Source organism: Engystomops pustulosus, chromosome 1 (genome assembly GCF_040894005.1).
Source record: "Engystomops pustulosus chromosome 1, aEngPut4.maternal, whole genome shotgun sequence".
Classification (NCBI taxonomy): domain Eukaryota; kingdom Metazoa; phylum Chordata; class Amphibia; order Anura; family Leptodactylidae; genus Engystomops; species Engystomops pustulosus.
This window is the reverse complement of record NC_092411.1, coordinates 250,030-269,473: the sequence shown is the minus strand read 5'-3', so window position 1 is coordinate 269,473 and position 19,444 is coordinate 250,030. Positions and strand designations below refer to the sequence as shown.

At 51.4% G+C, this 19,444-nt stretch overlaps 1 protein-coding gene across 1 annotated transcript in view; it reads right to left on the bottom strand.

Moving 5' to 3' along the window:
* LOC140114350 (uncharacterized) overlaps positions 1–16,933 on the bottom strand; it is a 30,178-nt gene extending 13,245 nt beyond the window's left edge. The window contains exons 1-7 of the mRNA XM_072132700.1: positions 16,856–16,933; positions 16,616–16,774; positions 16,429–16,537; positions 16,282–16,343; positions 16,091–16,211; positions 12,557–13,859; positions 4,598–4,601 (exon numbers count right to left, since the gene is read on the bottom strand). Coding sequence (XP_071988801.1) covers positions 4,598–4,601; positions 12,557–13,859; positions 16,091–16,211; positions 16,282–16,343; positions 16,429–16,537; positions 16,616–16,774; positions 16,856–16,933 — 1,836 coding nt within the window. The remainder of the gene's footprint in view (positions 1–4,597; positions 4,602–12,556; positions 13,860–16,090; positions 16,212–16,281; positions 16,344–16,428; positions 16,538–16,615; positions 16,775–16,855) is intronic.
* Between the last annotated feature and the right edge of the window lie 2,511 nt (positions 16,934–19,444).

Genomic DNA, 19,444 nt, shown 5'->3' with positions numbered 1-19,444 from the left:
AATTCAGAGCCCCAAGCGTCAGAGACCCGATGCTTTATGATGCCAGGCTCCCCTTAGGGGGAAGACTGGCCCACTTCTTCGAAGCCTGGTCAGAGATATCAGGGAGCAAGTGGGTGTTACAGACAATTCAGAAGGGCGTCTCGATGGAATTTCTCTCTCCGCCTCCCTCTCGATTAGTCATCACGTATCCCGCTTCCAGAGAAAACAGAGAAGCGATGATTACCGAGGTCCGGACCCTAGTCCAGAAAAAGGTACTGTGTCAGGTTCCTCTTGCCGAACAGGGCCAGGGTTTTTACTCACATCTATTCCTGATAAAGAAACCGGGGGGTTCATTGAGGGTCATTTTGAATCTAAAGCCCCTAAACAAATTCCTGGTTGTTCCAAGATTCAAGATGGAAACCCTGAAATCAGCAGTAAACCTGTTGTTTCCCGATTGCTTCATGGCCTCGATAGACCTAGCCGATGCTTATTACCACATCCCCATACATCAGGATTTTCAGAGATACTTAAGGGTGGCCATTCAGGTAGATGCGGAGATTCATCATTTTCAATACAGAGCACTACCATTCGGGATAGCTATTGCCCCAAGAATCTTTACAAAGATAATGGCAGCCCACATACGAGAAACACAGGGGTTATTCATACCATATCTGGACGATTTCCTACTGGTAGGGTCTTCAAGTCAGAAGGTACAAAATCAGCTGTCCAGGGTTCTTAAGATATTGAAGAAGTTAGGGTGGCTGATAAACAAAGAAAAATCATCTATGGTTCCCACAACAAGAAAGCTTTTTCTAGGGACATGGTTAGACTCGCAAAGACAGAGGACGTTTCTCCCAGTAGAAAAAGTAGAAAAAATAAGATCACTGGTGCTAGAGATAAAACAAAATCCCCTGATTTCCTTAAGAAAAGGTATGTCTCTTCTGGGTCTTTTTTCAGCCGCCATCCCTGCTGTTCCCTGGGCTCAGTTCCACTCAAGAAGTCTGCAGAATTTTCTTCTAGAAAAGTGGGACAGGGAGCAAACCTCCTTACAAGTAAAAGTTCTCCCCAAAAAAATCTTAAACTCCCTAGATTGGTGGTTAAACGTAAGAAATCTAGAGGTTGGTCTTCCTTGGAACCCCGGTCAGGACAAGCTAATCACTACGGATGCCAGTCCATGGGGGAGGGGCCCACATGGAGGATCAGTTTTTTCAGGGTACTTGGGATATAGCAGAAAGGGACCTGTAGTCAAACAAAAAAGAGCTGTTAGCAATCTTAAAAGCCCTGATGCAAGCACTTCCTCTGTTACAGGGACATGGGGTGGCCGTGATGTCAGACAACACTACAGCAATTGCCCATATCAACAGACAGGGCGGCACAAGAAATTCAGGCCTCATGCTCATAGCCACTCAGATCCTAACCTTGGCGGAGACCTTTTTTACATCATTAAAAGGGATTCATATAAGGGGTGTAGAAAATGTTTCAGCAGATTTTTTAAGTCGAGAGACCCTATATCAAGGGGAATGGGAACTGAATCAGTCAATATTTCGGAGGATAGTCAGGCTTTGGGGGATGCCACTGATAGATCTTTTTGCCACAAGGAAAAATCGCAAGGTAGAAAGATTTTTTTCCCTCAACAGGGCAGACCTTCCTTTAGCTGTGGACACTTTTTCTCAAAAGTGGGACAGTCCTCTTCTTTATGCCTTTCCTCCCATGATTCTCTTGCCCAGGACTATCAGGAAGATAAGACAGGACAGGGCAAAGGTGATATTGATCGCTCCCTTTTGGCCCCGTCGGGCATGGTTCTCGAGTCTAAGGGAGCTGTCGGTAGCCGATCCCTGGGTGCTTCCGGAATCCAGGAACTTGTTGTCACAGGGCCCGATCCTCCATCCAGAGATAAAAGCCCTGCGTCTGACGGCATGGCTATTGAGAGGATGATTCTCCAAAAGCAAGGTTTGTCTAGTGAGGTGATTTCCACTCTACAGAAGAGTAGGAAACCAGTAACATATAAGATCTATCATAGAATTTGGAAGGCTTACTTACATACACCACCTGAGCATGCCTTACGTACACCACCTGAGTGTGCCCTACGTACATCACCTGAGCGTGCCTTACATTCACCACCTGAGCGTGCCTTACATTCACCACCTGAGCGTGCCTTACATACACCACCTGAGCGTGCCTTACGTACACCACCTGAGCGTGCCTTACGTACACCACCTGAGCGTGCCTTACGTACACCACCTGAGCGTGCCTTACGTACACCACCTGAGCGTGCCTTACGTACACCACCTGAGCGTGCCTTACGTACACCACCTGAGCGTGCCTTACGTACACCACCTGAGCGTGCCTTACGTACACCACCTGAGCGTGCCTTACGTACACCACCTGAGCGTGCCTTACGTACACCACCTGAGCGTGCCTTACGTACACCACCTGAGCGTGCCTTACGTACACCACCTGAGCGTGCCTTACGTACACCACCTGAGCGTGCCTTACGTACACCACCTGAGCGTGCCTTACGTACACCACCTGAGCGTGCCTTACGTACACCACCTGAGCGTGCCTTACGTACACCACCTGAGCGTGCCTTACGTACACCACCTGAGCGTGCCTTACGTACACCACCTGAGCGTGCCTTACGTACACCACCTGAGCGTGCCTTACGTACACCACCTGAGCGTGCCTTACGTACACCACCTGAGCGTGCCTTACGTACACCACCTGAGCGTGCCTTACGTACACCACCTGAGCGTGCCTTACGTACACCACCTGAGCGTGCCTTACGTACACCACCTGAGCGTGCCTTACGTACACCACCTGAGCGTGCCTTACGTACACCACCTGAGCGTGCCTTACGTACACCACCTGAGCGTGCCTTACGTACACCACCTGAGCGTGCCTTACGTACACCACCTGAGCATTCCTTACGTACACCACCTGAGCGTGCCTTACGTACACCACCTGAGCGTGCCTTACGTACACCACCTGAGCGTGCCCTACGTACATCACCTGAGCGTGCCTTACATTCACCACCTGAGCGTGCCTTACATACACCACCTGAGCGTGCCCTACATACACCACCTGAGCGTGCCCTACGTACATCACCTGAGCGTGCCTTACATACACCACCTGAGCGTGCCTTACATACACCACCTGAGCGTGCCTTACATACACCACCTGAGCGTGCCTTACATACACCACCTGAGCGTGCCTTACATACACCACCTGAGCGTGCCCTACATACACCACCTGAGCGTGCCCTACATACACCACCTCAGCGTGCCCTACATACACCACCTGAGTGTGCCCTACATACATCACCTGAGCATGCCTTACATACACCACCTGAGCATGCCTTACATACATCACCTGAGCATGCCTTACATACACCACCTGAGCGTGCCTTACGTACACCACCGGAGCGTGCGCTGAGAAAGAGAGACACTATACCACTGCCCGAAGACTGTTATTATGATGTGACCCTCCTGTCAGCAGCAGAATATATAAGTCTGGCTGTATCACTAGTAGGAGTGCCCGGCTTAGCCGTAAATAATCAAAGAACACTAGCACATATGGCTTGCTTTATGATAAGGAATATAAATATCACTAGTGCTATTATAGAGGATATTTTGCTAGATTTACATTCATATAAGAAGGCTATATTACAAAATAGAGCCGCTATAGACTACCTGTTACTCAAACACGGTCACGGATGTGAAAGTTTTGCAGGACTGTGTTGCTTTAATTTTTCTGACCATTCAGAAGATGTTCATGGTAAATTACAGCAACTGTGTGAAATGATTACCCATATAACGACAGGGAGTACAAAGAACTGATCCGGAAATTTGTGGACTGGTGCCAGCGAAACCACCTTAGGATTAATGCCGGGAAGACCAAGGAGATGGTGGTGGACTTTCGTAATCCCAGTCCTCCTTCTCAACCGGTGGTTATCCATGGGACAGACATTGAGGCAGTGAAGTCCTATAAGTACTTGGGTGTCCTCCTCAACAACAAACTGGAGTGGGCAGAGAACATAAACGCACTTCACAGGAGGGGTCAGAGCCGGCTTCACCTGCTGAGGAGGCTGAGGGCATTCGGAGTGCGGGGGGCTCTTCTTAAGACCTTCTTCAACTCTGTAGTGGCACCAGCCATCTTCTTTGGTGTAGTCTGTTGGGGAAGCAGCATCTCAGCAAGGGAGAGGAGCAGACTGGACAAACTGATTAGGAAAGCCGGCTCTGTCCTGGGGGGTCCTCTTGACACAGTGCGGGTGGTAGCTGAGAGGAGGACACTGGGTAAGTTGAAGTCTATTCTGGAGAATAGCTCCCATCCCTTGCATGAGACTGTGGTGGCATTGGGGAGCACATTCAGTGACCGACTGCTTCACCCCAAGTGTGAGAGGGAGCGTTATCGTAAGTCCTTCCTCCCCGCTGCCATCAGGCTGTTCAACAAACAAGGCCCAAACAGAAGTAACCTGCGCCCCCCACCTAACCAGTCCCTGCAGGTCCCATCCACAGACTAAACATCAAACTGCCGATCATTGCTTGTCTCTTTTTTGTCTTTTTATCCCCTTTTCTTTTTGTTCATTTATCCCTAATATTATTGTTGTCATAATTTGTACTTCACTCTCTGTCCCCTCTCTGCTGCTGTAATGCTGTGGATTTCCCCACTGTGGGACTAATAAAGGATTATCTTATCGTAAAACAAGATGTAAATCAATGGTGGTGGGATTGGCTATTGGCTATTAGCCTTCCTACCCGATTTTGGATATCTCCGAAAAATTGACAGAATTATAATTTGCATAATAGCTCTCTTAATTATAAGTTGTTGTTGTCTCCAATGCATTCCAACCTTATGTGCTATGTTCAAACCCACTAAGCGCCAGCATATAAAGATAGCTTATGGTGTATATAAGGTGACCTGACCTGTCTAGGGTGGAATGTAATGGAAAACCAAAATGGAGTCGAAGATACAACATGTCTTCTCTATAAAAGAAAGTTCATGTAACCTTATTTCAACTGTGAATGAACCCAAGTCAACATAGCTTATCCTCATTTGACACTGTTATGTATCACATATTTCTTGGATGCGTCCAACTCCTTGGTTGCTTTCCAATGGAAACTGGCCACTTCCATGGGAAACTATACCATTAGGAGGATGATGAGAAACACATGTGCATACACATGTTTTTCCACATAGTTTGGTAACGCAGACATAGGGTATAAAAACTCGGGACTATCACCTAGCGGCAGATTAGAACAGAAGAGGATACAATGAAATAGAAAAGAATAGACTAGAAAAGACTAGAAGATTTGAACATATTTGAAAGCTAGCTATATACTGTTGCGGTTTGTATCTCTGTGGGACACCTGGAGAACAAACCTGATGCTACCTGTCAATACCTGTCATTCTACTGCTTGGTGATAGTCCGTGAAGCCCCCAACCTGCCGGAAGGTCATCAATGATGCTGGACAGAGTTGTAAGTTGATAAGCCCGTGAAGATTTGTGTGCCGGAGCTCATCAATGAAAGCTGACAGTGTTGTGAGTATTATATTTTATTTAACTCTTTATGTACTTTTGTATTGCAATAAACCTTTTAAATATTGTTGACTGTGTAATTTTTCTTGTTCTATAACACGAAATCCAAAGAACCTGTCACTCTTTGTAACACACCTCTGCATCTCTGCCGCCTGCCCTGACTACGTGCCTGTGCCTGACGTTGAGCCTGGATCACGATTCTGTACCTGCAGGTACCACTGCAGGTGCCACCTGTGGAACGACCTGGTGGCACCCTGCCGCAGCAAGACCATCCCGCTTTGCGGCGGGCTCTGGTTCAGGTTCCACTTAGATTACTGGTCCCTCTGTTAGATTCTGTTACCCAGTGCTCACTGCACATAGAACTGATGCCGTCCCACTTTGTCACCAAACGCTCCGAGGTGGCATTCATCGCCAGTCTACTTTCCGGAAAGGCCCTGGCCTGGGCTACACCTCTATGGGACAGAGGCGATCCAGTCACGGATGCCCATACTGCATTCCTGGCTGAATTCTGCTCCGTGTTTGAGGAACCGACACGAGCCTCCTCACTGACTCTCTGTGACTGGAGACCATTGACCCCGTATCTACCGGTGTCTGATCACTCCTGTAGTCAGCTCTCTGTGATTTCCAGAATATTGCATCTTTACAACATCAACAACTCATTTCAGTCCCATAAGAAGTCTGGTCCCCCCTGAAAAACAAATTTAAGAGAGGACGGGATAATGCGGAGAATCTCCATGGGGAATCCTTTCATCATTGCAGCTGGAATTGCCTCCAGTTCAGCACTGAACAGGGCATGGATCTGACACAATGCTTAAGAGCATTTGGACTCACTCTGCAGAAAGAATCAAAAGGCGAGACTCACCTTTGCTGAGGAGCTTGTTGTGTGGACAGTGGAGAAGTGTTAACAGGTCATTTTAGTGATGAAAGCAAGTTTAATTTATTTGGTCTGGAGGGAAACATTATGTTCGTCGACAAACTGGGGAAAGACTGAAGCCAAAATGTGCAAAGAAGTCAGTGATAGGTGGTGGAGGAAGTGTCATGGTTTGGGAAATGTTTTCTGCAGCAGGGGCTGGACCTCTAATACAGCTACATGGCACAGTGAATGAAATTGTGTATCAGAAACTTATTCAACAATATGTGGTTCCTTCCTTCTGTTTTTCACTCAGCCAGTAATCGTTTAACCCAATTGAAAACCTGGAAAATCCTTGGTAACAAATTTCAGGCCAAGAGACCCACAACAGTCACAGAACTGTGGAAGAAGAAGAAGAGCGGAGCAGATCCCAGCAGAGCCGTCTGAGAGACGAGTGATGTCTTGTGGCTAGTGCTGGGGTCCTGTGACCAGGGCTGAGGTCCTGTGGCCGGTGCTGAGGTCCTGTGCTCTCCCTAATGATTAGTGACTACTGGGACCTGCAGAAAATGTTATCATAATCTTTCTCTGTGCTCCAATCATTAGTGTTCTCTAATTATCATCATGGTTTTTTTGTAAAAAGGTTTTATGTTGATACTTTGGTAATTATGTAAAATCCTGTTCTAGTGGATGGAGACGCCTTACACATTCATCACATGTTCATTTACATTATTTCTAAAAAAAAAAAAAAAACAAGTGATCAGACATTATTCGCTAGTTTTGAACTCCAGTGTATATATGTAGTCACTATGGGGGGACTGTATATATGCAAATTTATTATGCAGGGAAGGGACACGGCCTATAAGCCAATGCATGATATATAGTTATATTATAGGGGAATACTGTAAATATGCAAATGTTTTTGTGTTTATATATAAATTTATAGAGGATACTGTATACATATAGAAATAAAGCACCATAACTGGACCCTCCATGTAGAAATAAATAACCAAAACCAGGCTTCTAAGTATTGTTCTGGTGCTGTATATTTATATGGAGCTCGGGCTGTATTTCTGTAAGGATCTTGGGTTCTAGTATCTGTATATTTGTACTGAGTCTATTTATGGTGCAGTTTTTCTTTGTAGGTCATTTGTACCCAAATTCCTGGCGATATATTTCAGCACAAAGCTTGGGTCTGTCAGGCTTCAGGGTTAGTGAACCCCCTGGACCACAGCGGATGATGACACAAGCAGACACCTGGGACCGGAGACTAAGTGGCACCCAGTCCTCACCAGAGCCTGCTGCAAAGCGGGATGGTCTTGCTGCCGCGTGGTGCCACCACGTCGTTCCACGGGTGCAACTTGTCCACGGTGGCAGCCAAGGTCGAGGTACAGGAATGCTAAGCAGACTCGAGGTCGGGGAAAGGTAGGTCGTCAGGGCAGGAGGAGACTATGGTCCAGAATATTCTCCTCAGGCTCTCAGGATCTCTCCTCAGGCTCGAACCCCTTCCAGTCAACAAGGAAGAACCGCTTGCCTCTCGCGGTCTTCATGTCCAGTACCTCCTTAACTTCGTAGATGTCAGTGGAGACAGCCTCTGGAGCAGGATGAGGAGATTGCTGAGAGAAGCGGTTCAAAATGACAGGTTTCAGGAGGGAGACATGGAAGGAGTTCGGGCTGCGCATAGTGGGAGAAAGGCAGAGCTTATACGCCACAGGATTTATGCGCTTAATCACTTCAAAAGAACCAAGAAAGCGTATCTGAAGAGAAGACAGGAGGAGTCCTATGTTTCTTATCAGCCTGGGTCTTGGTGTGGGCAGTGGCCCGGAGGAGAGACTGACGGGTCTGTTCCCAAATAGATTTGAGGTCCTGTACCAGTTTCTCTACCGCAGGGACATCCAAGGGAAAAGACAGAGGAAGAGGAGGGAGAGGAATTTGTCCGTAGACAACAAAGAAATGGGTTGCCACCTGTAGACCCAGAGTTTAGGGAGTTATAGGAGAACTCGGTAGCAGATAGGACCAGTTATCTTGACGGGCAGAGACGAAGTCTGATTCACCCTTTCTACTTGACCATTTGACTGTGGGTGGTAAGCAGAAAAAAGTCCAGGTTTACTTGGAGCTCGTTACACAAGGAATGCCAGATTTTGGACACAAACTGGACCCCTCAGCCGGACACGATGTGTTGAAGAAGTCCATGAAGCCAGAAGATGTGCTGAAAGAACAAACTGGCAAGTCATGGAGCAGATGTAAGACCTGGAAGGGAAACAAAATGGGACATCTTGAAAAAGCGGTCAGTTACCCCCCAGATGATGGTATTGCCAGAGGAAGGTGGAAGATCGGTTACAAAGTCCATAGCCACGCGAGACCACCCGCGACTGGGTATCGACAACGGAAGCAAAAGGCCAGCCGGTTTGAGACGAGAAGGCTTATTATGGGCACAGAAAGTGCAGGACCCCACAAAATCCAGAACATCTTTGACCAGGTCAGGCCACCAGTAGTAGTTGGAGATGAGGGCCACGGAGCGTTGCACCCCAGGGTACCCAGCCAGACACGAAGAAAATCAGACAAAAAAGACAGAATTCTCTTCCGGAGTGCAGGTCTAACATACGGAAAGCTGCTGAAGATCCACCAGAGCGGCAACAACCAGCCTTGATATTCTTTTCCGCAGGACGGAAATGGATTAACAGGTTGAAGAATGAAAAGAAGAGCGGCCAACGGGTTTGCCTGGAATTAAGGTACTGGGCTGTCTGGAGATAAAGGAGGTTCTTATGGTCTGTATATACACAAACCTGATGGTGAGCTCCTTCCAGTAGATAATGCTATTCTTCCAGGGCAAGTTTGATGGTCAACTTTTTTTCTATCTCCTATGGAGTAATTCCTCTCTGCATTTCGGCCTTTAGGCCCTTTCTGGGTGAGCACCGCCCCAGCACCTACTGAGGATGCGTCAACCTCAAGATGAAAGGGCTTCAACATGTCAGGCCTAGAGAGAGCTGGAGCCGAAGCAAAGGAGGACTTCAACCTTGAGAAGGCTTCTTCAGCCACTGAAGACCAGAGGCGGGGATTGGCTCCCTTCTTGGTGAGTGCCACAATGAGAGACATCAGAGTGGAGAAATGTGGAATAAACTGCCGGTAATAGTTTGCAAAACCCAGGAACCTCTGTATGGCTCGTAGACCTTCTGGATGCGGCCACTGTAGAACTGCAGACAGTTTAGCAATATCCATCTGGAGACCTTTGGTGAAACTGACATTTCTCGAACTTGGCGTAGAGCCGATTAGCCTGAAGGCGACCAAGAACTTGCTGTACGTGGGCCTGGTGAGTTTCAAGGACTGGGGAGAACATTAAAATGTTGTCTAGGTAGACAAGGACACACATATACAGCAGATCTCTGAAGATGTCATTGACAAATTCCTGGAAAACAGCTGGAGCATTACATAGTCCAAATGGCATCATAAGGTACTCGAAATGGCCATCAAGGGTGTTAAAAGCTATCTTCCATTCGTCACCCTTGCAGATCCGGATGAGGTTGTAGGCCCCACGAAGGTCCAACTTGGAGAAGACCTTGGAAACGCGCAGGCAGTCAAAGAGCTCCGTGATCAAAGGCAGGCAGTAGCGGTTCTTAATTGCGACTTTGTTAAGCCTGCTATAGTCAATACAAGGACGGAGGGAGCCATCCTTCTTGGTCACGAAAAAGAAGCCTGCACCAGCCAGAGAGGAGGATTTGCGTATAAAGCCTCTCTGCAGGTTCTCTTGGATATACGTCGACATAGCAGCAGTCTCTGGATACATACAACCTCTGGGAGGAGAGGCACCTGGCAGTAGATCCACAGGGCAGTCGTAGGAACTGTGTGGTGGCAAAGTCTCTGCTTGTTTTTTGGCAAAAACATTGGCAAAGTTCCGATAACACATAGGTTTGCCCTCCAAGCGGTTTGGAGATAAGGAAGAGGCCAAAACAGATACAGGTAAAGATGCCACCATACAGCGTGAGTGACACTCAGAGACCCAACGAAGGATCTCCCCCATCTTCCAGTTGAGGACCGGTGCATGGAGTTGCATCCACAGGAGATCCAGCAGGAGAGATGAGGTGGCACGTGACAGCACGTAAAAGGACAGTCTTCTTGCAGAGAAATAGGCTCAGTGCGATACCGGACCCGATTGGAATTTGCCTGATGACTGAGGAGATGACGAGAGGCTTCTCGAGAGGAACCAGCGGGATGTGATGCCGGGAGACCAGTGCAGCATCCACAAAGTTCCGCACAGAACCGGGAACCAGAGTCCAGGAACGCTGAAACCTCAATCGGAGTGCGGGTACCGAAGCTGAGGAGCATAGGAATAGTCAGGCGTGGAGAAGCTTTGTTCATACCTAGAGACGCTTATCCCAAGAACCCTAGGTGCTGTAGTTTCCCGAACGATGGGGAGGGACCGGAAAGCCCCAAGTGCTTTGGACTGGCACAATACAGGCAAAGATTCTCCTGTTGACGTCTGGAATGTTCCTGAAGGGAGAGTAGGGCTCTGTCCACCTGCATAGGCTCCTCTGCAGATACTATGGCCGGAGGCTGGAGCGGCCTCTGGAAAGCAGGTGCCAAGCAAGGTAGACGTCGAGGACGGACTTGCGGATGCTCGTGACATAACTCCTCAGCGCAATCCATAAATCGCACATCAATCCAAGTGGCTAGTTTGATGAGACCACGTCCTTAACTTGAGGTGAAAGTCCTTTTCTTAAGGTCGCTGACAGAGCCACATCATTCCAGGAGAGTTCAGAGGCCAGGGTGCGGAACTGCATACTCACCCACAGATGAGTCCCCTTGGCGCAAATTCAGCAGCGCAGTCTCAGCAGAGGAGGCTTGTACAGGTTCTTCAAACACAGACTGGAATTCTGCCAGGAATGCAGTGTGAGTAGCCGTGACTGGATCGCCTCTGTCCCACAGAAGGGTAGTCCAGTCCAGGGCCTTCCCGGAGGGGAGACTGACGACGAATGCCACTTTGAAGTGTTCAGTGACAAACTGAGATGGCATGAGCTCAATGTGCAAGGAGCACCGAGTGATAAAGCTCCTGCACAGCTTGGGGTCCCCATCATACTTGTCAGGCAAAGAAAGTCTTAGCCTTGGTTTAAAGGGAGGTATACAAGCCGGGGTAGCAGGAGATGTCACCGAGTATTCGCAGGAGCCTTGATGTGACATGGATCGCAGGGACACCTGTGACAGGGTCTTTTGCTGCATTTCTATTTGGAGCCTGGTTCTGTTGCTGCATTTCTAAATGGTGCCTGGTTCCTTGTTCTGATGCCGTGCAGAGCCTTATATCTGGGGCTATATTTAGGTATGGAGCTCGGTTCTGGTGCTGTATTTCTAAACGGTGCCTGGTTCCTTGTTCTGATGCTGTGCAGAGCCTTATATCTGGGGCTATATTTAGGTATGGAGCTCGGTTCTGGTGCTGTATTTCTGTACAGAGTTTAGTTCTGGTAAAGAGCCTTGGTCTTGTGCTGTATTTTCTGGATGAAGTCTAGTTCTGATGCTGTATTTATGTATGGAGCCTTGTTCTGATTATGTATTTCTAGACATAGCCTATATCTGTGGTGCTTGGTTCAAGTACTGTATTTCTGCACATAGCCTGGGATTGGTGATGTATTTCTATACGGAGCCCATTTCTGGTTCCGGTTTCCTGTGTGTAGACTGGTTCTGAAGTTAGTTTTCATTTGGTAGCCTGATCCAGCTACTGGAATTTCTGTACAGAGCCCAGTTATGATGCTCTCGTATTGTATGGAGCTTGCACCTGGTGCTGTACTTCTATACAGAGCTCAGTTTTAGAGCTGTTTTTATATACTGAGAGTTGTTCTGGTGATGTATCTATATAAGTAAGATAATGACAAAACCAATAAAGTTAAATTAAATTTTAATAGATCCAACAGATCAAATGTTTCCCTTCTTTTCAGATGTGAATTGTCCCTATTAGGGTCCCTTCTATTTCCTTCCCGTTGTTTATCATTTTATTGGTCACATTAAAGGGGGTTTCCAAGATATTTTTACTTTAATCAACCCCTGTGTCCACCAGCAACACAATACAACTCACCTCCTACCCGATTTCCCCCCTGGCGATCCAGCGCTAGACCTTCTACCATGATGCTGGTCTCTCGTGGAGGCTTGGATTGTCAGTATGGACCGGTGACATTCAGAGCACACGGCTTGATTTGCAATAAAAGTCACCGTCCTGTGTGAGTTCTCTGATGTACAATCAGAATTGACTTTTGGTTGAAACACTTTCCGCATACGGCGCATGGAAACGGCCTCTCCCCCGTGTGAATTCTCTGATGTCTAACAAAATGGGATTTGCAAGGAAAACTCTTCCCACATTCTGTGCATGAAAAGGTTTCTCCTGTGTGATTTCTCTGATGCACATTGAGAGAAGATTTTTGGAGAAAACACTTTCCACATTCTGTGCACAAAAATGGCCTCTCTCCTGTGTGAATTCTCTGATGTTCAGCAATACTTTCCTCTCTTAAGAAACATTTTCCACAATCTGGACATGAGAATATTTTTCCGATGTGACTTCTCCGATGTGAAATCAGAGCGGCCTTTTGGATAAAACATTTCCCACATTCCGGACATGAGTGTGGCTTCTCCCCCGTGTGGATCTTCAGGTGTTCTCCGAGGCTTCCTTTACTCGTAAACCGTTTACTACATTCTGGACATGAGTGTGGCTTCTCCCCCGTATGCGTCAGGCAATGTCTATCAAAATGGGATTTACGAGTAAAATATTTCCCACATTCAGGACAAGAAAAGGTTTTTCCGATGTGGCTTCTCTGATGCACATCTAGAATGGACTTTTTATTGAAATGTTTCCCACATATGTCACATACATGAGGGATCTCCCCCGCGTGAGCGTCCTCGTGTTCAACAAGATCCAATTTATCTGTGAAACATTTCCCGCATTCTGAACACAAAAATGTCTTCTCTCCCGTGTGAATTCTCTGGTGTTTAACAAAATGCGATTTCCAGGTAAAACTTTGGCCGCATTCAGAACATATAAATGGCTTCTCCCCCGTGTGAACCCTCCGATGGTCAACAAGGTGAGATTTCTGTGTAAAACATTTCCCACATTCTGAACACATGTGTGGCTTCTCCCCCGTGTGAATTTTATGATGTTGAACCAGGTGAGATTTATGTGCAAAACACTTCCCACACTCGGAACATGAGAACGGCTTCCCTCCTGTGTGACTTCTCTGATGTCTAGAAAGATCTGATTTAAAGAGAAAACATTTGCCGCATTCTGAACACGAAAGTAGCTTGTCCCCCAGGTAAGGTTTTTGGTGTTCATTACTTGTATCCTGCGGTGATGAATCAGAAGTTACGAGCTGTCTAATAAGACGTGATGATAGATCTTCGCTGTGGTCGTCCAGGGGGACATCTGGGGCGCAGTTGAGCTCGTCATACGTTCGTTGTGTGATGTCACAATCCTCGGTTTCCTCTGAAGCCGTCACATGTTCCTCTGAGCTCCTGGCGCAGTCGTCTGCCAAAAAATGGAACAGATTTTTGCATTTATTGAACAAAATAACCTAGAAATTTTTATTAGTATTTTATAATGTTGTGTTTTACAGATTTACATTATTTCAATGATTTAAAGATTCCTTTGGGGAATGATATTGGATTGTGGTCTTAAGTATATTGGGGATATTTACACTGACAAATTATGACCAAAACTGCTCATCTATGAGAACATTCTGTATATAAAGTCTCCTATGTGGCGTCGGGTCAGACTACACCCAGTAATGTGTCCCCCCAGGTGTCAGCAGGACGACTATTCAACAGAGCGGCCGGAGATATTCATCATGTAATGATGGAGGAAAGTGCTGGAGTCTATAGCCGGAGGGCACAGGACGTCTCCTGGATCTGACTTAGATAACATAGGGGGCGCTAGAGGAGAGCGCTGGGTCTTTTACTTCAATTCTTCATCCTATTGTCCTCTCATAAGGCAGATTCCTAAAATGTCAAAAGTGGCAACTAAGTGTCTCTTCTCCAGAGGTCACTCCTCACCTGGGGGGACACGTGCCGGGGCGTCCTCCTCACACTCCTCACCTGGGGGGACACGTGCCGGGGCGTCCTTCTCACACTCCTCACCTGGGGGGACACGTGCCGGGGCGTCCTCACACTCCTCACCTGGGGGGACATGTGCCGGGGCGTCCTCCTCACACTCCTCACCTGGGGGGACACGTGCCGGGGCGTCCTCCTCACACTCCTCACCTGGGGGGACACGTGCCGGGGCGTCCTCCTCACACTCCTCACCTGGGGGGACATGTGCCGGGGCGTCCTCCTCACACTCCTCACCTGGGGGGACACATGCCGGGGCGTCCTCCTCACACTCCTCACCTGGGGGGACACGTGCCGGGGCGTCCTCCTCACACTCCTCACCTGGGGGGACATGTGCCGGGGCGTCCTCCTCATACTCCTCACCTGGGGGGACACGTGCCGGGGCGTCCTCCTCATACTCCTCACCTGGGGGGACACGTGCCGGGGCGTCCTCCTCATACTCCTCACCTGGGGGGACACGTGCCGGGGCGTCCTCCTCATACTCCTCACCTGGGGGGACACGTGCCGGGGCGTCCTCCTCATACTCCTCACCTGGGGGGACACGTGCCGGGGCATCCTCCTCACACTCCTCACCTGGGGGGACACGTGCCGGGGCGTCCTCACCTGGGGGGACACGTGCCGGGGCGTCCTCCTCACACTCCTCACCTGGGGGGACACGTGCCGGGGCGTCCTCCTCACACTCCTCACCTGGGGGGACACGTGCCGGGGCGTCCTCCTCACACTCCTCACCTGGGGGGACACGTGCCGGGGCGTCCTCCTCACACTCCTCACCTGGGGGGACACGTGCCGGGGCGTCCTCCTCACACTCCTCACCTGGGGGGACACGTGCCGGGGCGTCCTCCTCACACTCCTCACCTGGGGGGACACGTGCCGGGGCGTCCTCCTCACACTCCTTACCTGGGGGGACACGTGCCGGGGCGTCCTCCTCACACTCCTCACCTGGGGGGACACGTGCCGGGGCGTCCTCCTCACACTCCTCACCTGGGGGGACACGTGCCGGGGCGTCCTCCTCACACTCCTCACCTGGGGGGACACGTGCCGGGGCGTCCTCCTCACACTCCTCACCTGGGGGGACACGTGCCGGGGCGTCCCCCTCACACTCCTCACCTGGGGGGACACGTGCCGGGGCGTCCTCCTCACACTCCTCACCTGGGGGGACATGTGCCGGGGCGTCCTCCTCACACTCCTCACCTGGGGGGACATGTGCCGGGGCGTCCTCCTCACACTCCTCACCTGGGGGGACATGTGCCGGGGCGTCCTCCTCACACTCCTCACCTGAGGGGACACGTGCTGGGGCGTCCTCCTCACACTCCTCACCTGGGAGGACACGTGCCGGGGCGTCCTCCTCACACTCCTCACCTGGGGGGACACGTGCCGGGGCGTCCTCCTCACACTCCTCACCTGGGGGGACATGTGCCGGGGCGTCCTCCTCACACTCCTCACCTGGGGGGACACGTGCCGGGGCGTCCTCCTCACACTCCTCACCTGGGGGGACACGTGCCGGGGCGTCCTCCTCACACTCCTCACCTGGGGGGACATGTGCCGGGGCGTCCTCCTCACACTCCTCACCTGGGGGGACACGTGCCGGGGCGTCCTCCTCACACTCCTCACCTGGGGGGACACGTGCCGGGGCGTCCTCCTCACACTCCTCACCTGGGGGGACATGTGCCGGGGCGTCCTCCTCACACTCCTCCTCATCACTCACACACGTCTCTTCTTTTATGGTTACGGCCACAACATCCAGACTCTCCGGATCCTTCTCCTCATCCAGAAGCTGAGAAACAAATATTATAAAGATGGTTCCAGAACCGAGGAACATGATGACAGGAGACATCTCCACCTACCTGATCCTCCTGTGCAGGACGGGGACATCTCTCCGGGGATCTTCTCTCCCTGGATGGAGGGACTGTAGGGATCACATACACAGACTGAATTCCTTCTTCTATACAGATAATACAGAGGGGACACGTGTCTTTAGTCCTGTCTATTACCTGGTGATGTCAGGCTCCGCGGCTCCTGGTAGCGCTCCTTGTGTCCTTCTACATACTCCCACTCCTCCATGGAGAAATAGACGGCCACATCCTGACACCTTATAGGAACCTGACACACACAATGGCTACAGTCATCCCCCGGAGCCTCCATTACTGGATCATGTCCCAGCATTCCCAGCAGTGTCACCTCTCCAGTCAGCAGCTCCGTCATCTTCATGGTCAGTTCTAGGATCTGGTCATGTATCAGGGGGTGAGGCCGGGGGATGGGGCGCAGGGGTCCCCCCCATTCTTCATACACAGGGGCCGGACAGCGCTCACTAGACGTCTTCTTCACTAATGTGTAATCCTGGTTATGGGGAGACAGCGGGATAATATCACCACATCCATGTCCCATCCCCCACCACCACATGATATGGGGGGCTCTCACCTCTCCTGTCAGCCGGTACAGGATCTCTAGGGTGAGGCGCAGGACGCTCTCCGCCATCTTGTCCCGGTCTATATTCATAGCTTTTATAGAAGATTCTTAGTTGTAAGAACCTGAAGGGAAGGAAATCTGTAAACAATACACAATCTCCTCAGATAATAATTGGAGATTCTGCAGATACTTCCGTCCCTTGTGCACTAGTGGTGACATCATTACAGGGTGTGATGATGTCATGTTATATCAGATACGTGTAGGGTATGAGCCCCCGCTCCTCCCCTGCGCCGGATACATGGGGGGCTCAGGGTGAAGCCTATAGCTGGGGGCAGACGCCGGATACATGTGGGGCTCAGGGTGAAGCCTATAGCTGGGGCAGACGCCGGATACATGGGGGGCTCAGGGTGAAGCCTATAGCTGGGGGCAGACGCCGGATACATGGGGGGCTCAGGGTAAAGCCTATAGCTGGGGGCAGACGCCGGATACATGTGGGGCTCAGGGTGAAGCCTATAGCTGGGGGCAGACGCCGGATACATGGGGGGCTCAGGGTAAAGCCTATAGCTGGGGGCAGACGCCGGATACATGGGGGGCTCAGGGTGAAGCCTATAGCTGGGGGCAGACGCCGGATACATGGGGGGCTCAGGGTGAAGCATATAGCTGGGGCAGATGCCGGATACATGGGGGGCTCAGGGTGAAGCCTATAGCTGGGGCAGACGCCGGATACATGTGGGGCTCAGGGTGAAGCCTATAGCTGGGGGCAGACGCCGGATACATGGGGGGCTCAGGGTGAAGCCTATAGCTGGGGGCAGACGCCGGATACATGGGGGGCTCAGGGTGAAGCCTATAGCTGGGGGCAGACGCCGGATACATGGGGGGCTCAGGGTAAAGCCTATAGCTGGGGGCAGACGCCGGATACATGGGGGGCTCAGGGTGAAGCCTATAGCTGGGGCAGACGCCGGATACATGGGGGGCTCAGGGTGAAGCCTATAGCTGGGGGCAGACGCCGGATACATGGGGGGCTCAGGGTGAAGCCTATAGCTGGGGCAGACGCCGGATACATGGGGGGCTCAGGGTAAAGCCTATAGCTGGGGCAGACGCCGGATACATGGGGGGCTCAGGGTGAAGCCCATAGCTGGGGGCAGACGCCGGATACATGGGGGGCTCAGGGTGAAGCCTATAGCTGGGGGCAGACGCCGGATACATGGGGGGCTCAGGGTGAAGCCTATAGCTGGGGGCAGACGCCGGATACATGGAGGGCTCAGGGTGAAGCCCATAGCTGGGGGCAGACGCCGGATACATGGGGGGCTCAGGGTGAAGCCTTTAGATGGGGGCAGACGCCGGATACATGGGGGGCTCAGGGTGAAGCCTATAGCTGGGGGCAGACGCCGGATACATGGGGGGCTCAGGGTGAAGCCTATAGCTGGGGGCAGACGCCGGATACATGGGGGGCTCAGGGTGAAGCCTATAGCTGGGGCAGACGCCGGATACATGGGGGGCTCAGGGTAAAGCCTATAGCTGGGGCAGACGCCGGATACATGGGGGGCTCAGGGTGAAGCCCATAGCTGGGGGCAGACGCCGGATACATGGGGGGCTCAGGGTGAAGCCCATAGCTGGGGGCAGACGCCAGATACATGGGGGGGCTCAGGGTGAAGCCTATAGCTGGGGGCAGACGCCGGATACATGGGGGGCTCAGGGTGAAGCCTATAGCTGGGGGCAGACGCCGGATACATGGGGGGCTCAGGGTGAAGCCTATAGCTGGGGGCAGACGCCGGATACATGGGGGCTCAGGGTAAAGCCTATAGCTGGGGGCAGACGCCGGATACATGGGGGGCTCAGGGTGAAGCCTATAGCTGGGGGCAGACGCCGGATACATGGGGGGCTCAGGGTAAAGCCTATAGCTGGGGGCAGACGCCGGATACATGGGGGGCTCAGGGTGAAGCCTATAGCTGGGGCAGACGCCGGATACATGGGGGGCTCAGGGTGAAGCCTATAGCTGGGGGCAGACGCCGGATACATGGGGGGCTCAGGGTGAAGCCTATAGCTGGGGGCAGACGCCGGATACATGGGGGGCTCAGGGTGAAGCCCATAGCTGGGGGCAGACGCCGGATACATGGGGGGCTCAGGGTGAAGCCTATAGCTGGGGGCAGACGCCGGATACATGGGGGGCTCAGGGTGAAGCCTATAGCTGGGGGCAGACGCCGGATACATGGGGGGCTCAGGGTGAAGCCTATAGCTGGGGCAGACGCCGGATACATGGGGGGCTCAGGGTAAAGCCTATAGCTGGGGGCAGACGCCAGATACATGGGGGGCTCAGGGAGAAGCCTATAGCTGGGGGCAGACGCCGGATACATGGGGGGCTCAGGGTGAAGCCTATAGCTGGGGCAGACGCCGGATACATGGGGGGCTCAGGGTGAAGCCTATAGCTGGGGCAGACGCCGGATACATGGGGGGCTCAGGGTGAAGCCTATAGCTGGGGCAGACGCCGGATACATGGGGGGCTCAGGGTGAAGCCTATAGCTGGGGCAGACGCCGGATACATGGGGGGCTCAGGGTGAAGCCTATAGCTGGGGCAGACGCCGGATACATGGGGGGCTCAGG